General features: G+C 34.4%; 2 protein-coding genes, 1 long non-coding RNA gene and 1 pseudogene across 3 annotated transcripts; 2 read left to right on the forward strand and 2 right to left on the reverse strand.

The window, feature by feature from the left end:
• Window positions 1-896: 896 nt before the first annotated feature.
• On the reverse strand, window positions 897-4,046 carry si:ch73-256g18.2 (small integral membrane protein 36). Its single transcript, XM_042767921.1, has 2 exons — window positions 3,426-4,046; window positions 897-1,762 (listed from the first exon to the last, which is right to left on the reverse strand). The coding sequence occupies exon 1, from the start codon at window positions 3,847-3,849 to the stop codon at window positions 3,541-3,543; it is 309 nt and encodes a 102-aa protein (XP_042623855.1). The 5' UTR covers window positions 3,850-4,046; the 3' UTR covers window positions 897-1,762; window positions 3,426-3,540.
• A 2,173-nt stretch (window positions 4,047-6,219) lies between these two features.
• On the reverse strand, window positions 6,220-6,561 carry LOC122147057 (transmembrane protein 100-like). The gene has a single exon (XM_042768071.1). The coding sequence runs from the start codon at window positions 6,559-6,561 to the stop codon at window positions 6,220-6,222; it is 342 nt and encodes a 113-aa protein (XP_042624005.1).
• A 3,893-nt stretch (window positions 6,562-10,454) lies between these two features.
• Window positions 10,455-12,207, forward strand: LOC122147110. The gene is made up of 3 exons (XR_006161429.1): window positions 10,455-11,038; window positions 11,826-11,938; window positions 12,068-12,207. It is a non-coding gene; the product is annotated as an uncharacterized LOC122147110 (long non-coding RNA).
• Window positions 12,208-15,918: 3,711 nt separating this feature from the next.
• Window positions 15,919-23,790, forward strand: part of LOC122147058 — a 67,852-nt pseudogene continuing 59,980 nt past the window's right edge.

A 23,790-nucleotide genomic window follows, 5' to 3' on the forward strand; every position in this document is an offset into this window, starting at 1 on the left:
TGTAGGTGTAATAATAATACACAAAGTAGGCCACATATAGAAACTTTTCATTAATTCCAAAAAATATTTTGTTAAGCAGTACATCCCTTTGACGTGCACGCAAACAGTCATGCTCTCTCTCTAAAGCTTTAGCATGCTGTAAAATGGGCTTCATGTCAACAGCATGACAGTCAATGACATGTGTTCAGAGCAGACCTCCAGTACGTGCTGCTTCTGGGTGTGGCCTAACCGACCTCTTACTCGAGACAAACACATATGACTTCCTGTGGGATTATGTGGCATTTATCAAATAGACTGGGAGTTATATAAAGCCATTTGTAAATGCAGAGGGAGCAGATTGGGATCTAACATTAATCCCAGCCTGCGTTCAGCCTGGCTGCAATCCATCTGAAAGAAAGGACAGGCAACAGGAATTACAAACCTTACACTGGTCACATCCTCATCCTCAACTGTCCATACCCTTGCTTGCCCTCTCCAGCTCAGGATAAATGACCCTGATCAATTGAGGGCCAGTGATCAATTTTAGCCACATGCAACTGGTATGTAGACCTATTTTCTCTGTAAATTCAGTTAGGAATTATTAAAAATTATTCAGGATTTACTCAGATTCAGGAGCAGTTGGTTTTTAGCACAGCTCTTACCATACTGATAAACAAGGAAGGCAGCTTGTTTCAGTCATGGGATAAAAACAATAAAAAAGGTTATTGTGACTTTTTATCTCGCAATTCTGAGAAGAAAAGTCTGCATTGTGAGATGCAAACTCAGACTTCCTAGGAAAAATGTGAAAACAATGCAAGTTAACCTCTCTGAATTTTGACTTTTTTCTCGGAATTCTGAGTCTAAATTTTGAGATATAAAGTCACAATTACTTTTTTTTTAATATGTGGCGGAAAAAAGCTGCCATAGACACAAACAACAAAAGAATGATTAAGTCTGATTAGAAAAATTAATTTGCTTTTATTCAGAAATCTTTCTGTTGAGGATACAGTTCTCTGAATGTTATATTAGTGTGAACAGGAATTAAATCTCATCACTTTTTTTACCACATGATTGTCAAACAAAAGCTATTTGCTGAAAAATCGTAATTAATTTACTGTAGCGCAATTATTTTTCCATAAAATAACATCTATTGTTATATGTTCATAAATATTGCATTTTAGATGATGTAGCTCAGCTGCTCAACAGCATAGCGCTAGCAAAGCCAGTGTCATGGGTTTGATTCCTGGGGATAACGATCCACATAAAGCCTACTTGCAAAATATATACACAGAATGCAAAGTAAGCTGCTTTGGAAAAAAACAAAAATGCAATACATAAATATAGATGTTTTACATCTGATTACATTGCTAATAGTTGCATTTAACCAGTGGTTTGATCAATTCGACTGAATTAGAATTTCCTATGATGAGGAATGAGACAATATTATTATATTATTGTAAATATATTCTTTACAATTTTCCTGTATGTTTACACATTTACAAACACACACATTCAAACTTCACAACGAACACATTCAAAATTTATAACTTATATACTTAGTGTTGTACACTACTTGGGCAACATTCATGCCTTTGACAAACCTGTATAATCACGTCATTTCTAAAGCAGAGTATATTATGACTGTACACGTGTCCAGACATTAGCTCTGTTCAGGTACACACTTGTGTCTTCTGCTGGCCTCTATCCAGTGTCCAGAGGATAAAATAACTCCAGTTTCATGATGAAATTGTCCACAATAAACTAATGAATGCAGATAGAAGCTCTGAAATAGAGAAGAGACCATTAAAGACTGCTTTATTGACTGCGCCTCCAGTGGCAAATGATGTTTGGTGTATTATCAGTTAATGTCAGAGGGTCATGTTACGCAATTCTAATGGTGAATGCTATCTCTTTAAAAATGTGGTAAATGGAGATCAAAAGAATAACTATTGCAAATATATCATATAAGAAAAAAAAAAAAAAAAACATTGATGTTTCACTTGATTTTGTTTTTGACGGTATGTTATGGTAACATAAAACTAGGTTCTAGACAAAAATGTAAGTCAGAAACAGCCCAGATAGATATCATCAATGGCAGATGTGCTAAAACTGTATATTTAACAGAATATAACTAACGAAATGAGACTCTCATTTTAGAGTCTTAGGGTTTGTTGGGTTATCTTTAATGGGTTTATTTAATCATAAAACTATTATCTGAGGGGGAAAAAACTATCACTGTCCCTTATTAAAATGTAGCAAATTTATCTTTTTGATAAAAAAGGCAAAATATCTTGCAATCAAAATACTGCAGATATGATACATATGTAGTCTGTCAAACTGATCATATAGTTTATAAAATATAACATAAAATGATGGCTGCCACTTTTATAGAGCCTACAAGATACATTCAAACCAACAAAAAGTGATTTGAAGCACCTATATTTGCACACAAAAGAGCAAATTATGTGTAGTAAGTAACTTTTAAATTAAGTCAATCCTGCTCTTAGTATTAAATCAAAATCATGTCATGAGCTAAAGCTGCGACATTTGACCAACGAAAGAGGAATAGATGCAAAATGACCATAAAAAACAACTCTTCTTTTGCATTTCACCATTTAAGTAACTTGAATTAAACTTTACACAATACTGTATTTATATAAGCTATCTTATCTGGATAAAGTAAAGACCATAGTGCGTAAAACATTCCGGTCACTACAGCCATTTTGGTTTGTATGTTTACTCGGATGATGATGCAATACAGTCACTTGATGTTGCTGCAGTTAATCTCTGTGCTACCAAATACCCTCTTCCTCTTAATGGTCATAAATTCTTAAGAATTCAGCATGTCATCCACTTTTTTCTACCTGGAAAAGAAATGTGTCTGTGAAAATGGTGTTGGAGAGTGGCTTACTTTTAATATTATTTAATCTTTTTGTCACTCCTGTAGTGTAATTTACATGATCCCAAAAGTACTTATTGCAATATTAAATACATCAATAATATAATACATATTATCGCAATAAATATACATAAAAATATATACATATATACATAATTTTAAATACACATGTAATGTTAAATAAATGTTTTTTTAAATTAATAATTTATTAAAATGTTAAGCATTTAAATAAATCACTCATCATTTCAATACAATTCTTGATGTTTTATGGGTTTATAAAAAGCATTATCCTGTTTGTCATTATTAGAGCTGCACAAAATAACAGATCTATAAAGAGTTTTTTTTTTAAACAAACAATACTGAATAATATCAATATACAAAATATTTTTTGCTTTTCCCATTATCAATAATGAAAACAATTTCTCGTTGTAAGTCTTGTGTCAAAATTGTACAAATGACATCACCTTGGATAAACATGAGTAACAATAAATAGCATTAAAAGGGTCATATATTCAGGTCAGTGAGAAGTATTTGTACTGTATCTTACCTGTTTCAGCTCAAATTAGGTTCAACTTTCTACATTTATTAACTTCAAGAAGACTGAATATGTGTTCGAAAGGGGAAAACGAGAGAAGGTCACTCATCAGCAGACTGTTGATGGGTCAGACCACAGCTCTCCTCTTCTCCTCAATATAAGGGGTCAGAGGCGCGAAATTGGAGGCAGCTGTGTTGTTCTGCTCATTATAACGTGACGAGGCCGGGGAGTTTTGCATCACCACGAGCCGGATTGGAGACTGCTGCTGGGGGGCAGGGGGCTCGGAAACATCCTCCTTGGAAGGGTCTTTGCCACGGCAGTCGTACAGGATACAAGAGATGAGAAAGACCAGAAGCAGGATGATGTAGCTGGCGATGAGGATGATGAGGTTTAGAGTGACTGGATCAATCTCCAGGTAAAACTCCATGAGACCCATGGTGAAGCTGCATCCCTGACTCCGAGCTCTGAGAGAAATGTGGGCACCATGGACTCCCGCGGGCTCTTCAGCAAAGCTTGCAGTAGAAGGGATATCCTGGCGAGCACCAGCAGGGCCCTGTTGCAGAAATCAGAGTGGAGATTTCTCTCTGCCGTTCAAAGACTTTAATCCCACCCCTTCTACTCCACCAACCTTGAATGCCTGCAGCCAATGATTAAAAGCTGCTCACTTTAATAGCTTAAGCTGCCATTTTATTTTGCCAACTGCACATTGCGCGATGGATTTGGCAAAATTATGAAGAGGCAGTAAAAGGGTGGAGTAAAATTTTTAGCATGTCCCACCTCGTGTCCTTTTGCCAGGAGCACATCAATGTGGGATTTCACTAAGTATTGTGTAATGAACGACTTTTATTTATGTCATTATTAATGGACCATGACATAACACTCAATACAAAAAGCAGAATCCATGTATTTTGGGAACATGTAATATGCATTTCCCCCATGCCCATTATTTTGCATTCATAATATAATATAATATATGTGTGTGTGTGTGTGTGTGTGTGTGTGTGTGTGTGTGTGTGTGTGTGTGTGTGTGTGTGTGTGTGTGTGTGTCTGTGTGTGTGTGTGTGTGTGTCTGTGTGTGTGTGTATACACACACACACACAAACACACACATATAATAATGATTCATTGTATTTAAAGCATAAAATGAGTTTTTGAGACAGTGATTATTAAAATTGGCATGTTATCTCATTAATGGACTGTGACAGAACACCTAAGACAAAAGCACATGTAATGTTGTTTTTGAAGGTAATTTGGTAAAATATAACGTGTGTGTGTGTGTGTGTGTGTGTGTATGTGTGTGTGTGTGTGTGTGTGTGTGTGTGTGTGTGTGTGTGTGTGTGTGTGTGTGTGTGTGTGTGTGTGTGTGTGTGTGTGTGTGTGTGTTTATATATATACAAATTATCATTTGCCATTAATAATTTCAGTAAAATTCTGGATACATTTTTTATGGATTTATACAAAGAATTATTCTGTTTGTCATTATTAGAGTTTCATCACCAAAACAACAGCAACAGAAAACAATTATTTGCATTAATAATTATAAATAATTATTTATTATTGACATAATATAAGGCATACTAAGTGTGTCTAGGGACAGACTCAGATTTAAAGCTGCTTTTGGAGGTATTTTAAATGTTGCATTTTGCACTCATAATTTTTCTAGATTAAGTTTTTTATGGATTTATATAAAAAATGTTTGTTTAATCATAATAAAATATTTTGATATTGTATATGATCATTAAATGTAGCCATAACATAAGAGTTTTTGTTGTTATGTTGTCGTTTTTAATGGAGACATAGCACTGAAGCCAAAACACAGATTTAAGGTTATGTGTGTAGGAAAAATCTTTTTAACATGATATTTATGCATGTTTAGAATATTTCAAACATTTTATGGTTATATATATTTTGTGTGTGTGTGTGTGTGTGTGTGTGTGTGTGTGTGTGTGTGTGTGTGTGTGTGTGTGTGTGTGTGTGTGTGTGTGTGTGTGTGTTAAATACTGCAATAATGTAAGTATAATGAATTTTAAGCCAAAGTACAGTACACTACAAAAGTGAGAAAAAAATATTAAGCAATATTACAAACATGTCATTTTAACAGGTATTAGGAATTAAATATAAAACTGAAATGTGATATTTAAAGGTAAACCATGGATACGCTTTTGTTCATGCTGTTTTTGTTAATGGAGGAGAAAGACAAAATAAAATGCTTTTTCTTAATCTGGGGTTGCAACATTTGTCTATTCATGTCTTGATCTGTCCATCAGCATCTATTACAGTTTACAGCTGTGCAGTGAACACTAGCACATACTGTACCACCTGCCCAAAGTTTTATGGTTTGACAAGGATTATAGTGTAAAGGTACCAGATGGACTAAATAAATAACTGAGATCTTAAAAAGAAGGTCACAGATGGGGGCCATGCAAAGCATACGTGACACAGAGCATAATCTGTTTAGAATCTGAATGAATGTGCTGCTCTGGTTTTTATGTGATTTGAAGTCACCAACATTTCCATTCAAAGTAGATTGTTTTAACCTCAAATGTCATGCACATTGTACAGTTTAATCAAAACCTTGGTATTTTATTATGCAAATATGTGATCTGGGTCAGTCTGATTCTCTAGAAACTCTAAATACTGCTGGTTCATTGAAAAAACCCAACACTGAACAAACTTATGCATTGTGCATGCTTTTCACTTAAAAAAAGCTAAATGTTTTGAAAAAAAAAGTTATTCTACTAAATTGATTTAGAATGACAAATTAATTCAAATGAATACATTTTCAGTAACATATTCAAAACATATTTTAATCAAAACTATTCCTCAAACTCTCTACTAAGTCAGTCTGACTCTCCCATGCTTTGTCCATTTTTCTTCTCTTTCTGCATCTTCTGCATATTACACTGAAGCCCAAAAGCAACAGTCCACTGGTCAGGAGCAGAAGTCCCAGAATGGAGATGGTTGATCCATGGGTGCTGTAGCTGTAGGCCACTGCTGTAACTGCAATGCCAATGATCAGGAGAACAACACCGAATGGAAGAGTGCAGCGAGAGCAGGACCCCTCCGCTCCTCCAGTGGCTGTGGCCAGCTCTGCTCCATTAACCAGGGCTAAACCCTTCAGCACAGAATGATCAGTCCCAGTGCTCATGGTCCAGTGAAAGTTGCAGGGAAGGACCCCTCTTTACAACAATGCGACTGCCAGCATCAGGGCTGTGTGGCCAATATCTTTTTGGTATTATTTATTATATTTGCAATAAAAATAATGCTATATATTATTGCTAGTTCCTATATTAAGATAAACAATAAAAATAATGCTATATATTATTGCTAGTTCCTATATTAAGATAAACCAATAACCAATTTTCCCCCAAAACATCAATAAACTATATCCAAAGCACTTCTTCCAAGCAATGTTCCCTCTAAGCTGCGCGCGCGCGCGGCCGCGCACTTCTCCCACCGCAGCCGCGCAGAAGAAATAATGTGCCGCGCACACGTGAGTTGGGAAAGCCATTGCGAAAGCGAATGAATTGCAATGCTCGGATAATTCAGAGTTGAAATCACGATAGAGTTAGAACCGGTGAATGTGGTTAGTTTCATAGAAAAGGAATGTGCGGCAAATGAATCGCTGTAGAAACCGAATATTTTAAATGGTTGCGTACGAAATAGCTCAAATAGTGCGCCGACGCAAACGCAATGACGTGAAATTAAAACGTCATCATGTATTCAAAGAAGAGCGGCTTGATTAAGTGCTGGAAATAGCGGATGATGGGCACAGAACGGTAACAAAACTCAGAGACATTTACAGTCACACACAGGTGTAGTTTACATAGCTATAGAAGAATTGACGTTCACGTTTTTTTTTTTAAATATTTAACTTTACAGATCTCAGTTAAATGCTTCAGTTTCTATTCTATTCTATCAGTTTAAATGCTTCAGTTTCTATTCTATTCTATTCTATTCTATTCTATTCTATTCTATTCTGTTCTGTTCTGTTCTATTCTATTCTATCAGTTTAAATGCTTCAGTTTGTTTTGATATTATATTATGTTAGGCCTATATTATAAACCTAATAAATAATTGACCTTGTTTTTAATGGAGTCTCTGCTCATCAAGGATGTATTTATTTACCGAAAAATACAGAAGAAAAAAACAGTAATATTGTGAAACATTATTGCAATTTCTAATATTGGTTTCCTGTTTTAATATACTTTAAAATATAATTTATTCCCGAGGAGCAAAGCTGAATTTCTCAGCATCATTACTCCAGCCTTCAGTGTCATATTATCCTTCAGAAATCATTCTAATATGCTGATTTACTATCAGTGTTGAATATGTTGTAATGCTTAATATTTTTACTTATTTTTTATTTTATTTTTGGAAACATGTGATACTTTTTTCTTTGATTTTTTAGATTAATAAAAAGTTAAAAAGAAACAGAATTTATTCAAAATAGAACTCTTTTCTAAAAAGTATGTCTTTATTATCACTTTTTATCCATTTAACACATTCTTACTGAATTAAAAAATTAATTTCTTTCAAAATAAAAGAAAAAAAAATTACTGTCGTTTGACACTTTTACATTTTACACACTTTTTAGAATTAGTTAATTTCTTTAAAAAAAGAAAAAAAATTACTGATTTTTAGTAACACAAAAATTTTTATTTGAATAAACAACTGTCCTTTTTAACTTTTATTTATCAAAGAATCCCCAAAAAAATCACAAGTCCCCAAAAATATTTAGCAGCACAACAGTTTCCCAGCACTGATAATAAATCATCATATTAGAATGATTTCTGAAGGATCATGTCACACTAAAGAGTGGAGTAAAGATGCTGAAAATTGCTTTGCTTCATAGGAATAAATTATATTTTAAAGTATATTAAAATAGAAAACTTTTATTTTAAATTGCAATAATATTTCACAGTATTATTTTGTGAAATAATATTCAGTAGTTTTATTAGGTAATCTAAAATGTACATCATTAGTCACGGGTCAAATCAAATACAAGTAGCACATTAAAGTTAAAAGTTACACACTTTTTTTGTGGTGCGCGCTGTACAGGTCTGGTATAAACGATGTTTTTGCACAGGTGGCCGAAATGTCCGCCCAATAGAGAAAAGTTTTGCTCAGCAAGAAAAAAAAATAGAGGGAACATACATCTAAAGTATACTTTATAATATATATTATAAAATATAATCATATCCTAAAAATACAGACAATTAAGAATGAAAAAAGTAATATAATCACTTTGTTTTGTAATCTGGTCATACAAATGTAAAATGTAATACTCTACTGTTCAAAAGTTCTATTTCAAGGAAATTATGTTCCTTTGAGCCTTCTATTCATTCTTGAATCCTGAAAAAATGTTTCATGGTTCCACAAAAATATTAAGCAGCACTACTGTTTTGAAAATAATAGTAATGATAACAGTAAGTAAAAGTTACTTAGGCACCAAATCAACATATTAGAATGATTTCTGAAGGATTGTTTGACACAGAAGACTGGAGTAATGGCTGCTTGAAATGAATTATATTTTAAAATACATTACAAAAGAAAAGATTTATGTTAAATTATAATAAAATTGAACAATAGTACTGTTTTTAAGTTTTAATTGTTTTAAAAAAAATATATATATATATTTTTTTTTTTTTTTGACTAAATAAATGCAGCCTTGGTTAGAGACTTCTTTCAAAAACATTTAAAAAAAACCTTGCCGACCCCAAATTTTTGAAAGATAGTGTATGAGCAGATTTACAAAACAGCCAAGTAAAGTTACAGAAATATCTTGGTAAACTTAGTTAACAGTTAACAGGTCATACAGCAAGTTTAATGCATAAATTATGAAACTTAACAGACTGAGAAGCTGAAGGAGAAACTTACCATGAGATGAAGCATATGTGCCCTGGAGTGGTAACCAGACTTTTTTCAATATGTTTCTCTTCTTTTAAAGACTACCTTGATACTTAACCCTCTACATACCGACTGCACATCGTAGGGAATCATTCCTGTGGTGGGTCAGTTTCTGAGTCACAGTATCCAAGGAACGAAAACAAATCTGTGCACCACAGCTGCAAGGCCACACACTCCCCTAGATTCCCTGGCCATGCCGTCAATTACAGACAGATGTTCAATGCTCTCTGCCTCTTTCATCTTATTGCCACTCCCATTACTGGGTGCTGTGCTCAGGCTCTTCCTCATCTGTGATCTGTGTAGTGCATGAAGAAGTCTAGAGACTCAGAAAATAACTTTTGTCTGCTGAAAAACTTCAGCTGGATTCATGGAGCCGTTAGTCAGGAGATCTGTTCAGTCTCTGAATATAAATATGCATTGGTTAAAGCTCCCTCATGTGGTCTTTATAGTTACTAACAGGGAAAAAAGTTTCATCCGCAGGGAGTGAGTGGGCCTAAAATCTGGGAAAATATTAAAAGGGATGTCATATTCCCATGACTTGGTAAAAACATCAGTCTTTATCTAAAAGGGAAATGTCTACTGACCTTGAGGATCATTTACATGTAATTTATCAAGTAAGACACAAACTCTAAAATGTAAGATACAATCTAAATGTATAATTATATATTATTTGGACCGTAATGTTTAAAAATAGCATTAAATGTATTTAATTTTCTCAAGTATTTTACAGTATGTGTCTCCACAGCCTTTTAAAATCACTACAGTATGTATTTGACTTGAGTAACATCAGCTTATTTAGAAGTTATCACATAAAGTGCATTTTAGAGTAATTTACAAAACTTTTACAGGCAGTTTTAACAATAGCTACATATTTCTGACCAATGAAATAGCTAAAACCTGCAAAATAATAAATAAATAAATAAATAAATAAATAAATAAAAATGTACTTTAATAAAACCAGTTAATTACCACATCACTCTCTCTTGGTTTTGCAGAGGATTTGTGTGTGTGTGTGTGTGTGTGTGTGTGTGTGTGTGTGTGTGTGTGTGTGTGTGTGTGTGTGTGTGTGTGTGTGTGTGTGTGTGTGTATGTGTGCGCGCGCGCGTGTGTGTAGTTCAATTAACAGTGTTACACTTTTCTCACGAATGTACAAAATCTTTATAGTTTATTTCACTGAGGCTAGTCATCATGCTGTTTGTTGGAAATGGCTGAGATGTTCTTTGGTTACATCAACATGAAGATGAAGAACTGTTTATGTGAGATAATTGCAGTCTCATTTTCCTGGATAACTACATAAATATTTCCTGTCTTATCTTACACTGACAAGCACAAAAAAAATCTGGACAGACGGGTTTCAACGAAAATCGACATTTTAACATCCATACGGTAGTTAGCAAAACATAGGCTATTAAAACATTACTCCGTGGAACATAGTTTATATTTATTGAACCGAGATGAAAAGCGCATATCTTCGGAGCAGATGACAGGGTTCCTTCACTTCCTGATGGCGAACAGGGATCATATTTGGTGAGTTTTGCAGAAATCTTTAGGTTTTGTTCCCAGATACACTCGCAGGAGTTAGACTTTTCACTACGCCTGGGTGGAAGACACGTAACGGGAAGTTTTGAGTCCAGTTTCAGGGTTTTACGGGAAGAGGATGCAGATGTTCTGAGGATCCTCAGCGGTTCCTTGAGTCCAGAACGGAGAACAAAGAGGTACATTCCCTCCTTTTCCAAACGAGTCCGTGCTCGTATTCAATGAAGCTCTCTCCACTGTACGTAGCGTGAAAATCTGTCAACTTTACAGTGTACATCGCAGCTGGACTGTTTGCAGTGAAGGTGGGGTGTTATATGAAAGGAAGAGGAGTAATTAAAGATGGATACATGTGGGATATGAACAGTGTTGTGATGGGAAAAATGTGAGGAGATTTTAAAGCTCATTTCGAAACCACAAGTCTGCTAAAGCTCATTTGTTCAAAGGCATTTCTGTAGTGGTTAAGGGAGTGACTGTTTATCATGATAGTTTATTTTTGAAAGTCAGTTTCTGTATAGTAACATACATTAAAGCTACAAAAAAAAATTGAACATTTCCACCGTTATTGCCCAGGGGAGCACAAACATTTACCAGGAAATGCTGTCACACCTTATGGAGTAAGGTGTCACAATGGGACCTGCCTGGTTTGACTTTTCAGTAAAATGTGAACAGTAAAACAATTAATCATGAAACAGCAAAAATAACAGTAACAGTTCATATTTCTACGTTTATGATTTCATATTGAAAATGTTAGGACAGGACAGAATTCACATTTAGTATTAAAACTTGATTTGGCTTTATTTGCCAGCTTCTGTTTGGCACCACCAGCAGGGATCTGTGCCGAGAAGTGACCTCAGGTCCAAAACATTAGCCATGTGGATAATTGACTGTGTAATTTGGCTTCATTAGTGGCTGTAGAAGAAAATGATCAGCATACAGTGCACTAACAGGTTGTTTTGTTTTCCTCAGAAATGGCTCAAGATGTCTTATGAGACCGAGAAAGCTTGCCTGCTGGCTCCACAGCAATCACGAACACCATGTGTTTGTCACAAATATGAAATCCCCGGAATGGGAGAGGACAGGTACCATAAGTTGCCATACTTAATCATATTATACATTCATATATTTTTCAAATTATACATTATTTGTTACTGTAATATATTTAAAAAAGCATGACTGACGTGATATGTCTTTGTATTCCTATACTGCAGTGTTTTAGAAATGCTGAGCTACTCCAAATTCTCTGATCTGGAGACATGGCTGTGTATGCCCTCTACTTTGTTACCCAGGAGCCGGGATTCAGTTTGCTCCTTGCCGTCACCGTCCAATGAGAATGGCACTGGAGACACAGACAAAGGTAACACAGACAGGTAACATGTTTGTGAGAGAATTTTAAAGGGTGGGTCTTGATAGTTCCTGTTTCTTTGTCACAGACCAGTTTGATTGCTTTTTCTTAGTGTAGGCGTTTCAGTTAAGGGCAAGTTTCATATTTATTCAGGAATCTCACATTTGTGTGTGTGAAGGCTGTTTGCTTGGTAAGCAGTGTCTTGCTTTATCTTATAGTCATGCAAAAATACATTTTGTTTTTAATTAATTATTACACAGCTTTAGATTACTCCACTTAGATTTTGTGTAATGACCACTTAACTGTGACTTTTGACAAGCAGCTAACTACACTGCACTTTGTTTTTTTTTTTGTTTTTTTTGCATATTCAAATTATTCTGACTCACATTTGCATTTTGCATATAACTGATATAATGCACAGTCATGTCATAAATAAATAAATAAAAATAACTGCAGTTTTTGTAATTACGATAATTGACATACTGAACATATATATATATATACTGTGTGTGTGTATATATATATATATATATATATATATATATATATATATATATATATATATATATATATATACATATATACGTACATACAGTATAGTCTCGATGTAGTTTAGCTTAGTGCAGTTGCTAGACTGCATTTCTTCCAGTGACCACATGATGTCATCATTTACACAGTGTTGGGATCTGCCCAGAAAAGTTTGAATCAACATTAGCTGAAGCCTAATGGTCACACTTTATTTAAAGGTCCAATTCACCCTATTAACAAACCATTAACTAAGAGTTTGGCCTCAATAAACTCCTAATTTGCTGCTTATTAATAATTAGTAAAGTAGTCGTTAAGTTTAGGAATTGGGCAGGAATAGGGATGTAGAATATGGTCAAGCAGAATATGTGCTTAAGTACTAATAAACAGCCAATATGTTAACGATGTTAATAGTTAATATGTAAATAGTGAGAATTGGTCCCTATACTAAAGTGTTACCAGCCTAATTTATTACAAATAATTTTTAAAAACGTATGTATTAATTTTGTAAAGATTGTGATGGACATTCAAATTAATCAAAGTTCTCGCTAAACATTTCACTCCATATTTAACAACCTCTGATTGCCTTTCAGAATCCTATTTAACATGCTTGTTGTTTTCATTGACACCTTTGAATACATTCTGAAATTAGAAGCAGTGCGGAGAAGAGAGAATTACACTGATAGTGCCAGCCAACCTCCCACATGTAGAATCAGTGTGGCCTCTTGGGGTTTCAATAGCCAATCAAAACCGATCATGTCTTCTCAGCTACCTTTTATATGGCACTCTCAACATCAACTGAATCATCAAAACACCCAAAACCATATGCTACAAAGTAAGAACAAAAATGCAATGCATACAATGACTAAGACCAGTTAATACTGTTTTAATCCTGCCTGGGGCACAAAAAGAAACTCACCGCCATCAAAGTTTATGTAATCAGGCTACATTCATAAGCTGCAGCAGAGCCATTTATTAAAAACAAAAAGCGGGGTTTCATACTGAGATGGTGTTATTACATCTCTCAGTGGAAACAAAGCATTCACTGGAAACCTCTCCTAACTCTCTACAGTTAATCAAGCCTCACAAAAGCAACATAGCCAGCTCTACCATCAGATATACACTGAACTTGACTCTTGACAGACTGATGTGGCTTTTGTGTGCGCGGCTGGTGCACTTCAGCTGAAGGTGCAATTTAATATTTATGCTGGGCGCTGAATGCTCAGTGGGGCTGGTTTTGTGTTTTTTTACTAGGAGCTTTCTTTTTATCCCAGAGCGATTACGTTGTTGATTTGACTATGAAAAGGCTTTAGCTATGGGAAGTCCTGGGCAAAAACTGTGGTGTTAGATCTTGCAGGTGCATTCGAGTTCAATATGCTGATCATTGCTCATATGGAATCACATGGAAAATCTTTAATAAGTTGTTTTACATGAAGAGAAGAAGTCTGTGAGGGCATCATGTTTGCAATGGAACGGATTGTTGAATTTTTGTTTAGAAGAAAAAAATCAGGATCCTGCAAGAGAGGATCATGGAAAAGCCAAAGCTATACCCTTCCTGATTCCAGGTACTGTATGTTCTCAAACAGAAAAAAGGATATTTTTAGTCAGTTTGGTGTTTGTTTATTTGTATTTGTATCTATTTATTATTTTATTAAGACTTCTTCTTAATGGATTACTGCACTGAAAATATTTTATCTTCCAAATTTAGCTCTATTTTTTAAAAACGCATCTTGAGGTATACATACTGTTAAAAAAAAAAAGACTAAAAAGATTTTAAGTGTAAAGGAGTGTTAAGTTCTGTTGTTATATACAGGGGAAATCTGGAAATAGATCAAACCTTACATTTAATGTAATTTTTCAGTAAAATACTATTGAATGTTCCTTTTTTGGAGGTAAAAAAGAACAAGTCATCTCATAAAAACTGAAAAAAAAAAAAAATAATATATAATATATATATATATTTATGATATATATATATATAATATATATATATATATATATATATATATATATATATATTATATATATATATATATATATATATATATATTTTTCAGACTTATGTGCCCTCTAGAAGCTTGCGTTCTGCAAGTGAACATCGCTTGATTGTGCCATCCCAAAGAAGCACAAAGTCACTTTTACGGACTTTTAAATGAAATGTTCCTCCTGGTGGAATGACCTGCCCGAACTCAATCCGAGCAGCTGAGTCCTTAGCCATCTTTAAGAATCGGCTTAAAACACATCTCTTCCATCTTTTATTTGACCCTCTAACTTTTTCACTCACTATTCTAATTCTATTTAAAAAAAAAAAAAAAAAAAAAAAAAATCTAACTACCTTTTTAATCTTTTGTATTCTATCTATTTTCTTTTCATTTATTATACAATTATAAAAAAAGACCTCTAACACTAGCTTGCTCTATTCTTTTTCTATTTCTATCTGTTTTCTTTTTATTTATTATATTACTTAAAAGCCCTTGCTACGTATACTGTGTTTAGGCTAACTGAGACTTGTTATAGCACTTATATATCATTGCTCTTTTGTTGTTTTTGATTGCTTCCATTGTCCTCATTTGTAAGTCGCTTTGGATAAAAGCGTCTGCTAAATGACTAAATGTAAATGTAAATATATATAATATGAGGTATTATAATGGTTGTTAGTGTATATATATATATTGTAAATTGCAGTTTTAAACTATAAAATTTAAAGGTTGTTCTGTAAGTATTTTTACATTTTACAGGATTTTTTTTTTTTTTTTTTACAGTGTAGAACACAATGTACTCAAACTAAGCATTAAATTCAAACTAGTATTGTCTATACAGCTTGACGTCTATAATATAATGCTTTAAAATACTCTCACATTTTGTTCTCACACATTTTCAACAAATTTAATTCCCTTCTTTTTTTCTGACATACAGCTGAAAGCTGTAATTTTCTTAACATTGATTGGTATGGAAAAAAAACGTGCGTTTATCACTGCTGGTATGACATGCTGTGCGGTATGGGGGAGCTCAATTGTGAACATGAAAACATCACACTATGACAGCTAATTATAGTGGAGTGACAGCAGAAATGAAATCTCTTTTGTTCCACAGGCCTCTGGAGAACGAGTCTATCCATCTGAGCCAGTGCCAGGAGAGGGAAACCCATCTATCTATTGCCAGTTTTCAGCCTCCCCTAAGTCCTCATCGCCCATGAGGACCACCTCAACTCCTCTGCCCAAGCCCACCAGAGACTCCTGTCAAGGTGGCGTGAGTGTGAGGATGGGAAACGCCGGCGCCTGGCAGCCAGCCCCGGAGGACTGCACTGGGACGCATCAGGTATGCCAATCACAAACTGCATCCATTCATCATAGTCTCCGATGCCAAACTCCTCTTCAAAACTCTTTTGGCTCTCATATGTATAATGTTCCAGTGCTGTGGGTTGAAACCCTTTTTCAAGCAAGTTAAAAATACATATGTGTTTAGTATTTTCAGAGTCTGAACTACTATAAATGAGTTTGAGGAACCACATTTGAGGTCTTGTGGTTCTTTAATGGATTGATTTCTCGTCTCGCTATGTTTTGCCAAGCATTGCTGTCTGTTTTTATTTGCTTGATTGCCTGTTACACCAAGCAATTTGCACAGTTTGACATACATATTTGTGAAATTCGAGGGCGAAGGTTCTCTGCAAAATTAATGACTCGAGTAATCTGGCTAATTGCTTCTGCTGGGAGTTATACTCACTGCGTTTGTTGCAATTACCTATAGTAAAGGGCTGATGCTGTGAAATACTATAGGTACTGTATATGAAATGGTCATTTAAATTTTTGCATATCTTTAGACATATCGTGTTATTTAATATTCACTACAAAGCACATCCAAATGAAAACAAAACAGATGAGACACAGCAATTAACCCTGTGCTGTGCTGAAAATTCTTAAAAATGCCTAATTTGGTGTTTGTGGTCAAAATTGGCCGGCCTTTTAAAAATTGCTTGTAAATCTCTCATTGTGCTGTATTATTAGCTTGTCAACTTTTCTTGCAATTAGCACAGGTTTTGTATTTCTTTTTGGAACTGATTGGTCATAGGCTTCATCAGTCTGAGCTTATGCACCTTAGTTTTTGAGTGGCAAAAAAGCTTTATTAAAAGTTGTCCCCAAAAGTGATAAAAATGATAAAAATGTTCGGTTGTGATAAAAAATGATAAAAAAAGTTGCTATACCCTGTGTGTATAGTAAGAAAGTAGGTAAGCAAGTAAGTTTTAGTCCAATGTTATAACATTAGCTAGCAAAAAGAAAATTCTCTCAGGGTCAAAATGGAATATAACATGCAAATTTTTAAAGAACGAGAATATCTTACAGAACATATTAAAGTATGTGTTTCATATTAGTGTTTTAACTAACCTCATCCAGTGCTGGAATTCATGCTGTTATGCTGTCAGTTGTCAGAGGTGGCACTGTCATTAGTGCTCTTGTTGTATATGAAAATGACTCCTAATTGCAGGTTTATTTGTGGCTCTGCCCCGCAGTCGCAGTAGTAGTGGTGAACCTTTGGATGGCATAATAAGCAATTCATTTTACAAGGAAAACAACATTTTCTGGTACCGAGAGATGAAGAAGAGGCAGTGATATTTATTTAGTCACTCTCCAACCCCACCTACCCTTCAAAAGAGTATTATCACTATCTTTAGGGGTGGTACAGAATGGAAGGAAACGACTTTTGTTAATGCCATAAACAGCTCTGCCTATCTCTGGAAGAGCGTATGACTGGTATGTAAACAGTGGATGGTTTTACTGGGCACTTGGAAGATTGCTAAAGAGTTTTCTCACCATAAAATGTAAATTCTGTCATCATTTACTCTCCTTTATGTCATTCCAAACACCACTTTATTTCTTCCACGGATCATGAAAGGAGATTTTAGGCAGAATATTCACACTTTTCTCCTTACAATGAATAAAGTCTTTGGAAAGACATGAGGGGTGAGTAAATAATGACAGAATTTTCTGGTGAGCTAAGAATGTATTGGGCTGTGTTTAGAATGCCATACTAGAATACTACTCTTACTATTGCTACAGTGAATAGTATGTCTACACAGTGTACACAGTGTGCAAATTTTATGTATGTATGTATGGATTACGCAGATAATCTACATTCACCAAATCATAGAACAAGAGTTTTTTATTTATTTAGCATTTCTTAGGTTCGGAGCGTAACTAAACGTGTATATATATAAAATATATTAAAATGCAAAATAAATGATCTTATATCCATGATGGACTTAAGATAATGTAATCACTCTTTTTTTGTGTCAAAAATTAGTGGTTTTTAATGTAGAGATGGTAAGTGGATTCATTAAACGTGCAACTAATATGTAACAGTACTATAAAACAATTTATAATACCATTTATAACGTGTAACTTTTAAGAATTTAATACTTTTATTCAACAAGGATGCCGTAAATTGATCAAAAGTGACATTTATAATGTAACAAATTTTTTTTTTTTTAAATAAATACTTTTTTTTTTTTTTTTTCACAACAGCAAAAAAAGTATCATGGATTCCAAAAGCAGCACAACTGTTTTCAACATTGATAATAATAAGAAATGGGAATCCATTCTGAACATATATGTGATCAAATGTAAGTTAGGTTTGATTCAGTGTACTTAGCACAGAAAACATAATTCAGTGAAAGTTTTTTTTAGCACAAGCTTTATCAGATTCAAAGATTTGCAAAACATCAGCCTAGCCATGCCATTGTAAGCATGATGTAAACAAAGTGTTTTCCACGCCTTTGTCTGGTTTGTAATAGTGACCATACCTAAATTCACCTTCGGGCTAAAAGTGAAAGTGGGTAAAGAAAGGGAAAGTGGTGTTGATGTGATGCCCCTCTAGGGATTGCGGGATTGTTTCTGCAGAAGTTGTCAGTACACATATTGATGTCAGCAGTGGTGTCAGAATCAATTTTTTATCCAAAGAGCTCCAATGGGTGCTGGGTGTTATCTTCCTATAATGACACCATCGTGTGTAATAGAATGAGTGCTGCGGGAGGATTGTTTTCAGCTACTGGGTTCTCTGTTTTTACCTGGGGACGTGAGATTCAGCCTTAATGTACTAAATGATACAATCAGTGTTAGATAACCCCTGTGTACAGGGAATCGCTAAATGACACAAGCCGGAAATTATAGCGTAAAAAGGGTTGTCTGGGTGAAAGCAGTTAAGTCATTCATTCATTTGTTCATTCATAAAGTCCTTTTTTTTCATTATTTGTTGTTATTAGTTTGGTATGAAAAATCTATGAATATCTTATAAGAATTTACATCTCTTGTATGTTTCGTGTATGTTATATAGTTTTTTTGTTTGTTTTTGTAAACTAAATTACATAAAAAAACACTGATTCTATAAGTTCATGTCCACTACTATTCACAAAAAGTTCAAGATCCTGATTTTTTTAAAGAAATTGTTTGCTGTTCAGCAAAGATGCATTCAATTGATCAAAACTGACAGTAAATACTTTTATATTTGATATAATACTTTTACATTTTTTTCTACTTTAAAATAAATGTACAAGTTCTGAAAAATCACATTATCCACATAAAAATTTTATTCAGCATAACTGTTTTAAACATTGATCATTTTTAAGAAATGTTTCTTGAGCACCAAATAGAAAAATATTAAATTAATTTTTAAGGGATTATATTTGAAGACTGGAGGAATGGCTATTGAAAGTTCAGCTTTTACATCACAGGCAATAAAATAACATTTTAAAATACATTTAAAAAGTGCATGTGCATTGTGCAGGGCACTTTTTAATTCATACCATCCGCTGCCCCCAGTCATCCAGTAGAGGTCACTATTGCATTTGAGCTTGGACACAGAACTGAACAGAAGCCGTGTCGGTTCTCCTGAAGAGATGATTGAGAAGCAAAGAATAGAGTATTTGTGTTTTTTCTAACCACAGCTGTATTAAATTTAAATTCCATAATTTCTGAGCAGGACGTGCTGTATGGCAGTAGAAATTCAGCCGTTTTGTACCAAAGCCTTTGTTCCTTTCCTATTTAAATGTCAGTTGTCATTCAAACTGTAGCGGATGATTAACCACACAGCCGTGTTTCAGCATTAAATAGAATTGTAGCCACTTGGTGTACTGTAATGTCAGATGATTTCCACAAGTGCCAACTATGAATATCACCATGGTTTTGTTCCTGATGTGTGGTCAATGTTCCCTCTATTTTTTTTTCTTGCTGAGCAAAACTTTTCTCTATTGGGCGGACATTTCGGCCACCTGTGCAAAAACATCGTTTATACCAGACCTGTACAGCGCGCACACAAAAAAAGTGTGTAACTTTTAACTTTAATGTGCTATTTGTATTTGATTTGACCCGTGACTAAATGATGTACATTTTTAGATTACCTAATAAAACTTACTGAATATTATTTCACAAAATAATACTGTGAAATATTATTGCAATTTAAAATAAAAGTTTTCTATTTTAATATACTTTAAAATATAATTATTCCTATGAAGCAAAGCAATTTCAGCATCTTTACTCCACTCTTTAGTGTGACATGATCCTTCAGAAATCATTCTAATATGATGATTTATTATCAGTGCTGGAAACTGTTGTGCTGCTTAATATTTTTGAGGGACTTGTGATTTTTTTGGGGATTCTTTGATAAATAAAAAGTTAAAAAGGACAGTGTTTATTCAAAATAAAAATTTTGTGTTACAATATACACTACTAAAAAGTTTGCGGTCAGTAATTTTTTTTCTTTTTTTAAAGAAATTAATTTTTTAATTCAGTAAGAATGTGTTAAATGGATAAAAAGTGATAATAAAGACATTTTTTAGAAAAGAGTTTCTATTTTGAATAAATTCTGTTCTTTTTAACTTTTTTATTAATCTAAGAATCAAAGAAAAAAGTATCACACATGTTCCAAAAATAAAAATAAAAAATAAGTAAAAATATTAGCATTACAACAGATTCAACACTGATAGTAAATCAGCATATTAGAATGATTTCTGAAGGATAATATGACACTGAAGGCTGGAGTAATGATGCTGAAAATTCAGCTTTGCTCCTCGGGAATAAATTATATTTTTAAAAGTATATTAAAAACAGGAAACCAAAAAAAATTGCATTAGAAATTGCAATAATGTTTTCACAATATTAATGTTTTTTTCTTCTGTATTTTTCGATAAAATAAATACATCCTTGATGAGCAGAGACTCCATTAAAAAACAAGGTCAATTATTTATTAGGTTTATAATATAGGCCTAACATAATATAATATCAAAACAAACTGAAGCATTTAAACTGATAGAATAGATAATAGAACAGAACAGAACAGAAATATAATAGAATAGAATAGAATAGAATAGAAACTGAAGCATTTAAACTGATAGAATCAGAATAGAAACTGAAGCATTTTAAACTGAGATCTGTAAGTTTTAATATATTTAAAAAAAAAAAACGTGAACGTCAATTCTTCTATAAGCTATGTAAACCTACACTAACTGTGTGTGACTGTAAATGTCTCTGAGTTTTTGTTACCGTTCTGTGCCCATCATCCGCTATTTCCAGCACTTAATCAAGCCGTCTCTTCTTTAATACATGATGACGTTTTATTTCACGTCATTGCGTTTGCCCGTCGGCGCACCGATTTGAGCTATTTCGTACGCAACCATTAAAATATTCGGTTTTCTACAACATGCGATTCATTTGCCGCACATTCCTTTTCTATGAAACTAACCACATTCACCCGGTTCTAACTCTATCGTGATATCAACTCTGTAGCGGTTTATCGAGCATTGCAATTCATTCGCTTTCGCAAATGGCTTTCCCAAACTCATTTATGCGTGTGCGCGGCACATTATTTCTTCTGCGCGGCTGCGGTGGGAAGAAATGTGCGCGGGACCGCGCGCGCGCGCCAGCTTAGAGGGAACATTGTGTGTGGTTACTTTTGCTAATTAAAAAATACATCAAACATGTTTTATGTATCTTAGACCACAGAGGGTTAAAGCTGCAGTGTGCAATTTCTGAGCCACTTATATCACCATCAAAAATAATGACACACGCTGACCATCTGTCACCGGGTCAGCCATAAAGATAATCCTGCTGCCAAACTCATGCCATTGGTTGAGCAAATGTTACATTAAAAACAGCAAATGATAAACTTTTTAACATATTTTTTTTGCACCATTTTCATTTTAAGCTGTAAATATTAATTGAAACAAAAATAATAATTGATTTCTTTAAATAAAATTTAAAATGATTATTTTTCAATAATAATAATAATGTCATGATAAACAGCTGTGCCCCAGATGTCCACTAGAGGGCATTCCACCCCAAGACTGTTTTCTGCCTGCCGTCACTAACTCCATGTCCCATAATCCTTTGCCTCATCAGTACGCATTGCTTACACCTGTGTCTCGTTTTTAAACTTGTTAGCTCACCTTATAAAAGCCTGGTTTCGCTCCTTTTTTTTTTTTTTTTTTAGTCTTGTGTGTCTTGCATCTGTAGTTCTAAGCCTTTTATCCGGGTTCACTTGTGTCTTGTTTTTGTGGTTTTTGCTGTTCTGCCTGTTTTTCTGTCATTTTTTGGACTGCTGATTGTGTTTGACCTCAAGCCGGTTTTGACTACAATTGTGGATTATACCTCCAATAAACTACTGCACATGGGTCCTAAGCCTTCATGTCCTTGTGCAGTTTTGTGACCAATAATAGTGTAAAAAAAAAACATGCATACTATACTGAGAAAAAAAATGGTGTAGTATATTTTTTCACTCAGAAATTGCAAGTAAATTTTACAGTTACAAAGAAATGGCAAGCAACACATTGAATTAACATTAGTCAAAAGATTGAAGTAGTATTTTCTTGAAAATTGTACTCCAATGATCTTTGTTTTATTTTACAACCTCAAAAAAATTATATACTGTGTTCTTAATTCTGTACTCAGTATGTGATGTCCCAGCAGATCATGATTCTTGGTCATATCTCCCTACTAGCCCTGCACATTATCAATCAAATATGTGTTGCCAAACTTTCCTAGAATGGTTAATAAAGATGTTGTCCTCCTCTAACGGCTCTGGATGACATGCTGTGTGTCTTTTGGCAAGAAGTATGGCCTTCCCGATGAATGAACAGACCAGTGACCCTAGAGCCAGCACCTCTTACCCTTTGCTTTTAAGGATGACGAAGATGGAACCCAAACGGTTGTCATGGAAACTGAGATCATTAGCACCAGCTGTGGTTTGTTTAAAGGTCTTAAGATTCTTCTCACGTCTTTAATTTAGTTGGACTCTGTGTTGAAGAGCCCTGCAGCGCTTCATCAACACCCCACGTCTTTGGTGTCCATCCATGGGTGGTTTTCAGACATAATGGGTAATTGGACAAATTAGATCAATCCCATAATTTGTGTTTTGAGTTCGCTTATTTGACTTTAAAGTGGGATCGTTTTGTAAAAAAATGCTTTGCAGATGTCAATTTGTTAGTGCGCTCAGCCCCTGGAGCCACAATCAAGCTGTAGGAGGGTTTACAAATAAAGGTCACCGCAGGTGATGTGATATAACATTTCACATAACACAGAGCTGCTTGGTTATGAGTGTTTGTGAACCCCAGACTCCTGGGATAAAATCTCAAAACCTCTTTTACTGTGATAGTGACTCATCATCAGTATAAATATAAAGATTCAACTGCTAACACAGGTATGGATATCTAAATGCAGTAAACTGGATCAATCCTCAAAAACAGGATTGGCAATATAATATATTGTTTTAATAATGCAGTTTGCATGTCAAATAGCAATATGGTGTGTGGGGAAATGCTGTGAAGGCATCAAAGCAGATGGTATGCATAGATGCGAGCTCATAATGTGAAAATAATGTCTAGCTGTGCTAGCCAGAGCACCACAGGAATCTGTCGTCAGGGGACCGTTAAGGAACTGATATGGTTCACTTGGACACATGACACACACACAGACTCTGCACCCATCAGTTTCAGGTTTCATTCTGCGAACAGTCACCATCGTTTCCATAGCAATGCGCTAACAAAGTTAGTCTACAGTATGTGTTTGACAAGTGAGGTTA

This window comes from Cyprinus carpio, chromosome A12, assembly GCF_018340385.1.
Source record: "Cyprinus carpio isolate SPL01 chromosome A12, ASM1834038v1, whole genome shotgun sequence".
Classification (NCBI taxonomy): Eukaryota; Metazoa; Chordata; class Actinopteri; order Cypriniformes; family Cyprinidae; genus Cyprinus; species Cyprinus carpio.